Consider the following 13,524-nt stretch of genomic DNA (forward strand, 5'->3'; position numbering starts at 1 on the left):
ACAAGTGGGCAGCGGAGAGCTACAGGAGGGGGCAGGGCAGCAAGCTATGAGAGGGGTAGTAGGGAGGAGGACTGGGGGAGCTACAAGAGGGTGGGGCAGTGGGCAGAGAGCTACAGGAGGGCGGCAGCGAGCTACTGGCTACAAGAGGGTGGCAGAGAGCTACAGGAGGGGGCAGGGCAGCAAGCTATGGGGGGGGGTGAGGGGAGCTACAGGAGGGCAGCAGCGAGCTACTGGCGCATGTATTCGTGCGCAGGGCTACTAGAAGAGGAATAAAGGGAGAAGAGAAGGGAGAGTCTATTCAAACTAATAGTGGCCTCCTTTTTTATTTTCTCTTGAGAGAATGAACATGGTTAAGATCTAATCTATTTGTGTGGGAATGGATTAGGACCTTTTGATACTTAGAGCACTGAAATAAACACGGTACTTCCCACAAAGTTGTAATTCACAACTAAAAACAAGAAGGGTCTACCAAGTTCTGATTTTTCAAACATTATTTTTATGATGCTGTTGGGGGTAAATTCAACTATCAAATTCCTTTCCCCAGTTAGGATATACCCCATGATATCCAAAATTTAGAGCTGTGCTGCCCAATAGGTAGCCACTAGCTACATTTAATTAATTATTTACATTTTAATTAATTAAAATTAAGATTCAGTTTTCAGTTTCATTGCTTACATGTCAAGTGTGTAATAGCCACATGTGCCTAGTAGTAAATCTATTGATATATAATATGTTCTCTTTCATCACAGAAGGTTGTATTAGACTAGATACTAATAGATAGGGAGAAAGAAAGACATGTATACATAGATATGGATATATTTATAGTGCTGTGCTGGAGTCAACTCATCCCTGTTCTTTAGAACCAATTATTAAATATTCTGAAATTGTGTGAGATAGTTGTCAAGCCATTAGTAGTTTGAAATTAACTATGATGGAAGTATTTATATCATAGGAATAAACAATAATACTTGGATTTTCCTTTTTTGAGAGAAAATACGTTTACATCACTAATTATGGGTGGATATAGAAATATTTATGTTTATGAGACCTGTGTAAATATATTTGATGTTCTTAGACTTGTCCACTGAGACAATCTAGAAGTAAGGAAACCCTAGGAGCAATGAACACTCCTAGATCTAATTTTGGTTTCTAAATACCATTTCTCACTAAAATAAACCAGAATTCCTTGGTGAAATGGCAGGCTCTAGGGCTGATCAGGGGAAATAGAGAGAAATTTGGAATGCCTTACATCAGAAAGCAAGAAAGTACTCAGAAAATGATAGGTGAAAAGGATACACGATACTCTCTATACTCTAATGGTGAACATATCTATATATGTAAAAGCCTAAGCAATTGAACAACCGAATGACCAATTGCTATGACGTGCACTGACCACCAGGGAGCAAACGCTCAACGCGGAGCTGCCCCCTGGTGGTCAGTGCGCTTCCACAGCGGGAGTGCTGCTCAGCTGACCAAACCATCCCGGTGGCCCAACAGCCAGAGGCAGCCACTCACTCCCTCGATAGCCCTGCAGGTCCAATCTTTGGAGAATGGGCCAGGCACTGATGGTCTGGCGCCACCAGCATGATCCCAGCAGCACCACTGACCTCCTGGAAGTTGGCCTTGGGCATGTCAGCGGGATGGATCCGGATTCCAGGCCATGGGCGGCCTACCACCCGCCCAGAGGGCTGATCGTGTCCTGCTCCCCCCACCCCCCTTGGGACGGGCGCCAGACGCAGGGCTCACAGCTGGTGAGCACTGCTGTGGCTGCAAGCCTCTCCTAATTGGGACTGACTGGGCGCAAGCCCGCGGCAGGCACAGCGGGGCCAGGATGAGCAGGAGCGGCAGGTGGTGTTGGACTGTGGGTGTCAGCCCGATCCCCACAGGCCACCCCGAGGGACCCCACCCATACATGAATTCATGCACTGGGCCTCTAGTGTCATTATAAATTTACTAGGGGTCCAGTGCACAAATTCACGCACCTTGAAAGGAACTGTGGGCCACGAGGCTGTGGTGGGCACAGGAGCAGTTCCCGGCCCATTCGCTGTGGCCCCTGGTCCCGTCTGCCAGCAGCCCTACTCCCACCACCGCTGTTCCCATGCACTGACGGCACCAGCCGCACATGCACCCGCTGACAGCGTGGAGCAATTGGGGCCAGTGCCAGCAGCAGGTGCAAGCAGGGCCGGCGCTGTCAGCGGGTGAGAGCAGTGGCTGCTGCCCCAATCACCCCTCAGGAGCAGAGGGAGATGGAGAAGCCCTCAGGGTGATCAGGGCCCGCAGCCGCTGCTCACACCCACTGACAATGCCAAGTGATTGGGACCAGCACTGGGCACCGGCAGTGGGTGCAAGCAGCGGCTCCAGTGCCAGCTGTGGGTGCAAGCAGGGCCGGCACTGGCAGTAGGTGCAAGAGGCGGCTGCCAGCCCCAATCACCCCTCAGGAGCAGGGGAAGGTGGAGAAGCCCTGAGGGGTGATTGGGGCCAGCAGCCGCCCCTCACACCCGCTGACAGCGCTGGCCCCACTCACACCCCTGCTGGCACTGGCCCCAATTGCTCCACGCCAACAGCAGGTGCGAGTGCCCGGCAGTACCGTGGCGCACGGGAGCAAAGTATTTCCACTAACCACCAGAGCCTTGCCCCAATGACAGAGACTGATGCCCCATCTTGGTCTGGTACCCCCGCTCACCTGCTCCACTATCACACCACAGCCGATGCCTGCCATGGTCCCCGCTCTTCCGCCTGCTGCTGACGCCCACCATGTTCTGTGCACACCCCCTGGTGGTCAGCACACATCATAGCAGTCTATTTGCATATTAGGGTTTTATATATATAGATTAAAACCCATAGAACATACAACACCAAGTGTGAATCCTAATTTAAACTATGCACTTTGGGTGATAATCATGTCAATGTAGATTCACTGACTGTAACAAATGGTACACTGCTGTTAGGGATTCTGATAGTCAGGGAGGCTGAATATAGGTGAGGGGAGAAGGTTATGGGAAATCTCTATCCCTTTCACACAATTTTGCTGTGAACATAAAACTGCTCTAAAAAATAAAGTTTATTGAAAAAATAGGAAGAAAATAGGACCCCAGAGCCTTCTGAAAGGGCTCCAGTGGACAAACCTGAGAGAATTTGACCATCAAACTAGTAAATATAAAACAAAACTTTACAGTAAATTAAGCTAGTGAACACAATTTAACCAAGGGTTCCAAGTTAAGGTCACCAATCCTGGGGTGATGTGCTTCCTAAAGTGATGGATTCTCAATGCAAATTTCCATGCAGCTGGATGAGGCCAGAGAATAGATATTGGAAACAAGCTCCCAGAGATTCTGATGTAGGTGATCCACAGATCACTGACTGACTTCAGGGCATAAAATTCTTGTTTATGATGCCCTTCAAGCTTTGAATAAAACTGTGCCCACATGTTTGTAGAAAGTGCCTCTGGCTACTTTTATTCTGAGCATGTGTCTTTTTCAATTTGATAGAAATTCTCGTCTGCATGAAAATCTTCCTATACATTTTCAGAATCACCACTACCTCTGAGCCTCCCCATTAGTGGCCCTCTGAAGTACACCTTGTTTACCTTTATGGGAGTCCATTTCTTTGGAATTCTGAGAGTTAATCATCAGCTGAAGAAAATCCACTCGGTGCTGGAAGCAGAAGGAGAAATTTCAATGACAAAGAGTCAACTTGTGAAACCAGAAATAAATCAGGAGTGCAGTACTAAACTTCTTTCCTATTAATATGGCCACTTCATATCTTTTTTTTAATTTTATTTTTCTATTACAGTTTACATTCAATATAATTTTGTTTTAATTTCAAGCATACAGCATAGTGGTTAGACAATCATATACTTTGCAAGGTGTTCCCCCCAATATTTCCAGTACCCATCTGTCACCATAGAGAATTATTACAATACTAGAGGCCCAGTGCACGAATTCCTGCATGGGTGGGGCCCCTCGAGGTGGCCTGCGGGGATTGGGCTGAAACCCACAGTCCAATGCCACCTGCCATTCTTGCTCATCCCAGCCCCACTGCACCTGCCGTGGGCTTGCGCCCAGTCAGTCCCAATTGGGAGAGGCTCGCACCACTGCAGCGGCGCTCGCCAGCCATAAGCCCTGCATCTGGCACCCATCCTGAGGGGGGTGGGGGGCCCAGGACACAATAGGATCTCCGGGCGGGTGGTGAAACCACCCTTGCCAGCCCAGAATCTGCAGCCATCCCACTGACATTCACGCCGGTTGTTGGGAGCCACCTGGCAGTCACTTTTATATCATTTCTTCCTTGCGGAGCATCTAGGGAGGGAAAGCAGCCATGGTGCCCAAGGCTGACTTCCAGGAGGCCAGCGGCGCTGTCAGGATTGTGCTGGCAGTTCCGGTCCGTCGGTGCCTGGCCCATTTTCTGGAGATTGGACCTGCAGGACTACTGAGGGCGTGAGTGGCTGCTGCCGGGCTGGTGGGCCACCGGGACAGGTAGGTCAGCTGATCAGTGCTCCCGCTGTGGGAGTGCACTGACCACCAGGGGGCAGCTCCTGTGTTGAGCGTCTGCCCCCTGGTGGTCAGTGTGCATCAGAGCAACCGGTCATTCGATCGTTCAGTCACTTAGGCTTTTATATATATAGACCAGTGACCCGGTGCATGAAATTCATGCATGGGGGGGGTGTCCCTCAGCCCAGCCTGCACCTTCTCCAATCTGGGACCCCTCTGGGGATGTCTGATTGTGGGATCGAGCCTAAACCAGCAGTTGGACATCCCTCTCACAATACAGCACCTCTGGCTCCTAACCACTCCTGCCTGCCTGCCTGATCGCCCCCAACTGTCCCCCCTGCTGACCTGCTCACCACCAACTGTCCCCCCTGCTGACCTGCTCACCACCAACTGTCCCCCCCTGCTGACCTGCTCACCCCCAACTGTACCCCCTGCTGACCTGCTCACCCCCAACTGCCCTCCCCCCACTGCCAACCTGATCGCCCCTAACCGCCTCTGCCTTGGCCCCGCCACCATGGTTTTGCCCAGAAGGTCTCCCAGTCTAATTAGCATATTACCCTTTTATTAGTATAGATTATTGGCTACATTCACTATGCTGTATAATATGGCCCCAGAAGTCTCACTAGTGTTGCCTGAGTTATCAGTGAACTCATCCAGCTACAAATCTTAGAGAACAGGATGTTTCCCTGAGAGAAATTCAGCCATCTTGTCCAACGGCTTTTTGGCCCTCATTTTCTCTGCTCTTTGGCTTCTCTCACTTTTGAACACAGCTTCCTGGCCAAAGAGTTGCCTGTTCTCCTCTTGTCATACAGTTTGCTCAGAAAAAAAGTCCCTGACTTCAATACTTTTTTCTCCAGCCTTAATCCTTAATGAAAGGCCACATAACTGAATCCCCTGACATTTGCAGAGTTCATCAGATGCTTTCTTGGGAGCAGCTTCAAATACTCCACCGTCCCAGAACTCTCCACAAGGTTCAGTGTGATTCTGGGGTGCCCAGCCCTATCCCCATGGCCTGCAGATATTCTTGTGCTGGCCTCCAGGCCCATGGAGGCAAAGCTGGGTTAGCCAGCTTGCAACCTCAATGCCCGGAGAAGACTACTGCCCTCTCCAGTCTCTGAGCAGGCTCCAGTTTAACAGAGAGCACACTCCACCAGGGGCCTGATGGGAACTTCCACTGCAGGATATGTAAAATAAGAGGCTTGGAATTGATGAGTGTTTGCCAATTTAAAACCTGGGGAAGTATGATACCTGGAAAATAATTTTCAAACAGTAATTTTTTATACTTTGACAATTTATTGAAAGGAAGTGGAAAACTTTTCATCTCTATAATATTTATGCAGTGATATACTGACCTTTGTGCCCATTACTATATTACATTTCAGACAGTGTCTCTCTGACTCATCTTTTCTTTCCTAACCTCCACCTTCTTCATTCCCCATAAAATGTTAGAACTTTCCTCCTGTAAACCTACAGTCCTTTATCTGTCTAAAAAAAAAAAAAGAAAAGTGCACAAATCATATGTATCCAGCTCAATAAATTATCAAAAGCGTGAACACACTCATGTAACCACCACCAGATTTTACCTTTTGTTTATCTTGGAGGCGATTTTCTTTCATTCTTTTTACAGATTTTTTGAAAAAATCAGTCACACTTCTTGGAAACAGAGTAATATTAAATGCTTCAAAAACTGGGCCAAGGAATGGAAAGAGTGCTGTAAGAAAAAAAGAAAGCACAATGAAAATACAAAACGTACCGGGAGCAATTATAATTTTCTCTACCAATGAGAAGAGTAAAAGACACCAGGCTTCTCGGCCAGGAGCCAGTCCCTCTATGCCCTTTGCTCAGACTTCCAAGCCCCTGGCTGAGCAAGGGCAAGGCCACACATAGGGGCCATCACTACAGCAGTGAGATCAGTGGCCCCTCCCCATCTTTTGGGTGACTAAAGAGACAGGATTACATCCCTGAACAGCTTTGCCTTTATCTATTAAGTAGACTGTCTTTGAATAAACCAGAGCAGCGTCTGATACTTTAATTAATCGCACTGTTCAAGAAATAGTAGTCAAAAAAAAAAAAAAAAAGAAATAGTAGTCAGATGCACGTGCATGGACACAGTGGAACACTAGACACTAAAATGTAAACAATGATTGCATGTGAGAGTTTAATCATAGGTGAGTCTTATTTTTTCTTTGTCTTTTAAAATAATTCTGAAAATTTTATAAGAACTGTGCATTGTTGAAGAAAAAGGAACCATTGTGCACTGCTGGCGGGAATGCACACTGGTGCAGCCACTGTGGAAAACAGTATGGAGTTTCCTCAAAAAATTAAAAATGGAACTCCCATTTGACCCAGTAATCCCACTTCTAGGAATATGTCCCAAGAAACCAGAAACACCAATCAGAAAGGATATATGCACCCCTATGTTCATAGCAGCACAATTTACCATAGCTAAGATTTGGAAACAGCCTAAGTGCCCATCAGCAGATGAGTGGATTAAAAAACTGTGGTACGTCTACACAATGGAATACTACGCCGCTATAAAAAAGAAGGAACTTTTACCATTTGCAACAACCTGGATGAAACTGGACAGCATTATGCTAAGCGAAATAAGCCAGTCGGAGAAAGATAAATATCACATGATCTCACTCATATGTGAGATATAATGATCAACATAAACTGATGAACAAAATTAAATCCAGAGACAAATGGCAGGGGAGGGGGTGGTTAGAGACCAACCAAAGGACTTGTATGCATGCATGTTAGCAAAATCAATGGACACAGACACTGGGGCGATGGGGGCTTGCCCTCGGGGGTGGGAGTGGCAGGGGCAGGGTCAATCAGGGGAAAAAGGAGACATATGTAATACTTAGAACTGTGCATTGTATAATAATATTAATATATACCAAAATATATATTGTAAAAGAATTCGTACACCGGATAGAAATAATACAAAGTATGTCTTTCAACCATAATGAATGAAATTAGAAATCAATAACAAAGAAAATTGGGAAACTCACTACTATGTGGAAATTAAAAAATACTCTCCTAAATAATCCATGGGTCCTACAAGAAATCAAAAGGGCAATTAGGAAATACTTTGAGATAAATAAAAATGAAGAGAAAGCATATCAAAATTTATGGATGTAGCAAAAGCAGCACTCAGAAAGAAATTTATGACTATAAATGTCTACATTTAAAAAGAACAAAGATCTCAAATCAATAACCAAACTTTCCCCCTTAACACACTGAGAAGAAAGAGCAAACAAAATCAAAAGCAAAAAGGAGGAAGCATATACTACATATGAGGGAAGAAATTAATAAAATAATAAATAAAAACAATAGAGATCGATGAAATCAAAAGACAATAATTTTAGGACATTTAAATAAATTAACCAAGACAAAAGAAGATTCAAACTACTAGCATCAGAAATGAAAAATGGGAGATTACTACTGACATTAATAAAAAACTTTAAAGTAGTGGTATGAACAACTGTATGCCAACAAACTAGATAACTTAGATGAAATGGACAATTTTCTAGAAAGACACAACTATAGAAACTGACTCAAAAATAAATAGACAATCTGAATAAACCTATAGCAAAAAAGAGATCAAATTAGTAATCAAGAAACTACCCACATGCCCAGACAGCATTGAACCAAGAGGTCACGGTTCAATCCCTGGTCAAGGCACATGCCTGAGTTTCAGTCTCAATCCCCAGTGGGGGATGTAGAGGAGGCAGCCGATCAATGATTCTCTCTCATTATTGATGTTTCTGATTCGCTCTCCCTCTCCCTTTCTCTCTGAAATCAATACAAATATTTTTTAAAGAAACTACCAACAAAGAAAAGCCCAGGTCCAGATGACTTCAGTGATGAATACTACCAAATATTTAAAGAACACCAACTTTTCACAAACTAGAAAAGGAGGGAACACTTCCAAACTTATGGCATAGGCCAGCATTACCCAGATACTAAAACCAGACAAAGATATCACAGGGAAAGAAAGCTACAGACCAATATATCTTATGAACATGGATGCACTAATCCTTAACAAAATACTAGCCAAACTCAATTCAGAAATACATAAAAGGAATTATATACCACAAATTCTGGGGTTAGCCCAAAAATGTAAGGTTGTGTAATACAACTATACCAATAGAATAAAAAACACAAATCATATGATCATCTCAATAGATGCAACAAAAGCATTTGACAAAATGCAACACCTTTTTTGTGATAGAAACACTCAATACCTTAAGAATAGAGGGGAATTTCCTCCCTTGTTAAAGGATGTCTATGAAAAATCCATAGCTAACACCATACTTAATAGTGAAAGCCTGGAAAAAATGTCTATTCAGGTTAAGGCAAGCTGAATTTTGTTCTAAGTTCATTAATTTGAGAAAAACAGGCTTTTTAAAATAGTTCTGGGACAACTGAGTAGCCATATGCAAAAGAATGAAGTAGGACTCAGACATTATACCATATATTAAAACAAAATAAAAATGGATCAAAGAATAAAAGTTAAAACATAAAAATTAAAACTTTATACTCTTAGAAGAAAATTAAGGGGTAACTATTTATGACATATTTGGCAATGGATCTTAGACATGACACCAAAAACACAGACAATAAAATATAAAAGACATAAATTATAGTTCATCAAAATAAAAATTTTATGCTTCAAAGGACTCTATCAAGAAAAAGAAAAGACCCCTACAGAATGGGAGAAAAATTCTCAATTCATATATCTGATAAGGAATTTTTACCTAGAATATATAAAGAATTCTTACAACTCAACAAGAAAAACATCCCAAATGTAAATGGTCAAAGGATTTGAATAGAAATTTATCTAAAGAAGATACCACCCTAGTTGGTTTGGCTCAGTGGATAGAGTGTTGATCTGCAGACTGAAGGGTCCTGGGTTCGATTTCAGTCAAGGGCACATGCCCACGTTGCAGGTTCGATCCTCAGTAGGGGGCACTCAGGAGGCAACCGATCAATGATTCTCTCTCATCGTTGATGTTTCTATCTCTCCCTTTTCTCTGAAATCAATTTTTAAAAAAGATACAAAGATGCAACAAATATATCAAAAGTTGCTCAACATCATTAGTCATTAGAGAAATGCAAATAAAAACCACAATGAGATACCACTTCATATCCACTACAATGGCTATAATACAAAAGATAGAAAAATGTCAACCAAGTGTTGGTGAGGATGTGGAGAAATTGGAACCTTCATACATTACTGATGGGAATGTAAAATGGTGTCACTACTGTAGAATAAAGCTTAGCAGTTCATTGATAATGTAAACAGGGGTTAATATAGGGTTTAGCAATTCCACCCCTGTGTAGAAGTAAAACTAAAAGAAACACCAAAAAATTAAAACAGGTAATCACACACACACACACACACACAAAAAAAAAAACACAAAAAAACTTGTACAGAAATGTTAATAGTAGCATTATTCACAAGAGCCAAAAGGTAGAAACAATCCAAATGTCCATCAACTGATGAATGAATAAACATAATTACATGGTCCATAAAATGGAATATTATTGAGCCATAATAAAATAAAAAGTACTGATATATGCTACAACATGGATATACCTTAAAAACTAAATTTTAAAAAGCCATCCACAAAAGCCCACATATGTGATTCTATTTATATGAAGTGTCCAGCATAGGCAAATCTATAGAGACAGAAATAGATTTAGAGGTTGCTTTTGGCTAAGGGGATTTTAAAGTCAAAAATACCATAGATCAGCCAGAATTAGTGGAGTGGGGTCCTATACATGAAAAAGGTTGCTGGTTCAATTCCCAGTCAGGGCACATGCCTGGGTTGCAAGTTCAATCCTGGGGGTGGGCACATACAGAAGGCAACCGGTGGATGTTTCCTCACATAATTGTTCTCTCTCTCTCAATCTCTCTCTCTCTCTCCCCCTCTCTCCCTCATTTTAAGCATGTGCTCCAGTGGAGATTTAAAAAAGTATGGGGGGCGGGGTAGGGGCCGGGAGGAGGGGGACAAAGGGTGGGTGGAATGGGAGATATATATAATACTATCAACAATAACATATATGCCGAAGCTGGTTTGGCTCAGTGGATGGAGCGTCAGCCTGCGGACTCAGGGGTCCCAGGTTCGATTCCGGTCAAGGGCATGTACCTTGGTTGCGGGCACATCCCCAGTAGGGGGTGTGCAAGAGGCAGCTGATCGATGTTTCTCTCTCATCGATGTTTCTAACTCTCTATCCCTCTCTCTTCCTCTCTGTAAAAAATCAATAAAATATAAAAAAAATAACATATGTATATGTATATGTATATGTATATGTATATGTATATGTATATGTATATGTATATACACACACACACACACAAAATAAAGGCTAAAAAAATTTTAAAGTACCATATATCTAAGTTGACAAAAATGTTCTAATGATTAATATAATGATGGCTGTATATATCTCTGAATGACATATACATATTACAAAATAATTACCATATTAAGTTTAGTTAACATAAATCACCTCACATAGTTTAAAATTTTTTTCTATTCATGTAATGAGAACTTTAAGAATCTACACTCTTGTTTATCTTATAACTGAAATTTTATACCTTTTGAGCACCTTCATCTAATTCCCCCATCCTCAAATTCTGCCTCTGATAACCACAAGTCATTTCTTATTTTTCTATGAGTATGGGTATTTTTTTAGATTCCATATATAAGTAAGATGATACAGTATTTGTCTTTCTCTGACTTATTTCACTTAGCATAATGTCCCCAAGGTCCATTGATGTTGTTGCAAAAGGTAGGATTTCCTTCCTTTTTATGGCTGAATAGTATCCATTCTATCTATCTATGCCACATAGTTTAACCATTTACCTGTCAACAGGCACTAGTTTGTAAAAATGATGGAATTGATATTTTAAAAGGATGAATTTTATAGTATGTGAATTATATCTCAAATGAGCTTTTATAAAAAAGACAGAGAAGAGAGGGTGGGAGAGAGGGGGAGAGAGAGAGAGAGAGAGAAAGAGAGAGAGAGACAGAGACAGAGAGAGAGGGGGGGGTGGGGAAAGGAGTTAGGAAATGAAGGAGAAAGAAAAATAGTACTCCACGTACTTATGCAGAGAATGAATGGATCAAAGAAATTAAATTTTAAGAGCTTCTTGATATTTTCCACAAAGGGATCTTGTGGGTTGTTGAGGGAATCGATGTTTACTCCAAATGATGTGCCAGTAATCACATCCATGCTGTAGGCCCCAAAGATGCTGAGTAGAGAAATAAAGACATAGAAAATTAAAATCAGCACCTCCTTACTACCCTTATCCAACACATACAATAGGAAGGACATGTAAATTCATATACCCAGACAAAGACAGATAAAGAGCCACACAACTGTGAAAACCATCTGCTGGATCATGTAAAGAATCTATGCTCCTGTCACAGTCAATCATGAGGTGTTGCCAAAACCGGTTTGGCTCAGTGGATAGAGCGTCGGCCTGCGGACTGAGGGGTCCCAGGTTCGATTCCGGTCAAGGGCATGTACATTGGTTGCGGGCACATCCCCAGTAGGGGGTGTGCAAGAGGCAGCTGGTCGATGTTTCTCTCTCGTCGATGTTTCTAGCTCTCTGTCCCTCTCCTTTCCTCTCTGTAAAAAATCAATAAAATATATTTTAAAAAATATCATGAGGTGTTTATCAGATGCCAGTCATGCAACTGGCCCTGTGGTGGGTTATGGGGACACCAAGGCAAGTTAGACCCACCTGTGAGCAATAGGAGATCAGTCAGAGGGATGGAGACTCAAAATCAGACAAATTACAGTAGTGTGTTTTGAGTCTGGACAATAGTAGCCATACTGTGCTTGAGCAGGACAAAGGGTAGGTAATGACTCCTTCTAGTGGAGTCAAGAAAAGTGACATTGACCTGGGTCTTGCCTCACCACAGTGTCTATACTTAGAGCTGATTCTGCTTCAGCACATTACAGAACAGCAGCATCCTGGTCTGAGTTGCCAGGAATGCCATCGCTCCTTCTCTGCACTCCTGCTAAAGCTCCTGAAAGACCCACTCTCCTCAAGTCCAGTGATCTCAAGTTGCCTTGAAGGCAGACTCATTTCTGTAAAATGTAAGAAATAAGAATGCTCCTAGTTTAAGAAATAACAATTAAAAAATCATTCCAGAATCGATTTGGGGGAATCCCATAGGTAAGTGTCTCCAGTTTTCCCAGATCAGTCCCACTTTACCTCCGTTGTTCCTACATAGTTAAAAGTATCTTACTTTAGACAATAAATGACATGCTTGCCCTATCCATAGTCTATACAGGACTTTCTTTATTTTGAGACTAAAGACAGGAGAAGTGGTGGTAAGGTTTAATATTTCATATTTTGCTGGTATACTCACCAAGAACATGATGTTTAAATTGTTCCAAGTTCCACACTGTAACTTCCCAGCCTCACCCACTGCCCACCAATATGTACCAGTGCCTTCCCATGCTACTGTTTCATACTCTCTACACTGAAAACTTTGGTACAATCATGTTTCTACTCTCTAAACTATGTATTTTTGTCTTCAAGAATATCCAAGGTGACAACTAAGCAGACAGATTAATCCTGGTTCATGTGCACAGGAGAAGATCTTTCTCTCCTGGCTGCCCTGCCTTTTTGGGTGAGCCACATCCTCTTGGGTAGCCCATTGGAGTTCTAACACCACACACCCACTTCTGTCTGGTCATTATAGTAATTCAGTGGGAATTCGGCTCTGGCAGGCGGCTGGGGGGTCTTGGAGCAGAGCTCAGAATCCCAGCAGCTGGCCTCCTACTTACTCTTTCAAGGTGATGGGCTTGCCTTTCTCTGCTTCCTTCCTCAGGTTGCTCACCAACACATCTCCATACTGGCCAATGATGGGGAACATCTAGACACAAAATACAACACCATCCAAAGTTAGATATGAAGACTCAAGACCTAGCTTTCTCAAGCATGGAGTAGTAAGTGATATCTTATAATGATTCTTATAATGTCACTTCTAGGACATAAAGATAAAAG

At 42.7% G+C, this 13,524-nt stretch overlaps 1 protein-coding gene across 1 annotated transcript in view; it reads right to left on the reverse strand.

Annotated features, from left to right (window-relative positions):
• Positions 1-13,524, reverse strand: part of LOC307109087 (cytochrome P450 3A12-like) — a 52,004-nt gene that overhangs the window by 17,089 nt on the left and 21,391 nt on the right. The window contains exons 6-9 of the mRNA XM_079787636.1: positions 13,305-13,393; positions 11,606-11,754; positions 6,074-6,201; positions 3,587-3,653 (exon numbers count right to left, since the gene is read on the reverse strand). Coding sequence (XP_079643762.1) covers positions 3,587-3,653; positions 6,074-6,201; positions 11,606-11,754; positions 13,305-13,393 — 433 coding nt within the window. The remainder of the gene's footprint in view (positions 1-3,586; positions 3,654-6,073; positions 6,202-11,605; positions 11,755-13,304; positions 13,394-13,524) is intronic.

The sequence above is a fragment of the Cnephaeus nilssonii genome (genome assembly GCF_951640355.1).
Source record: "Cnephaeus nilssonii genome assembly, chromosome: 2".
In the NCBI taxonomy this organism is placed as follows: Eukaryota; Metazoa; Chordata; class Mammalia; order Chiroptera; family Vespertilionidae; genus Cnephaeus; species Cnephaeus nilssonii.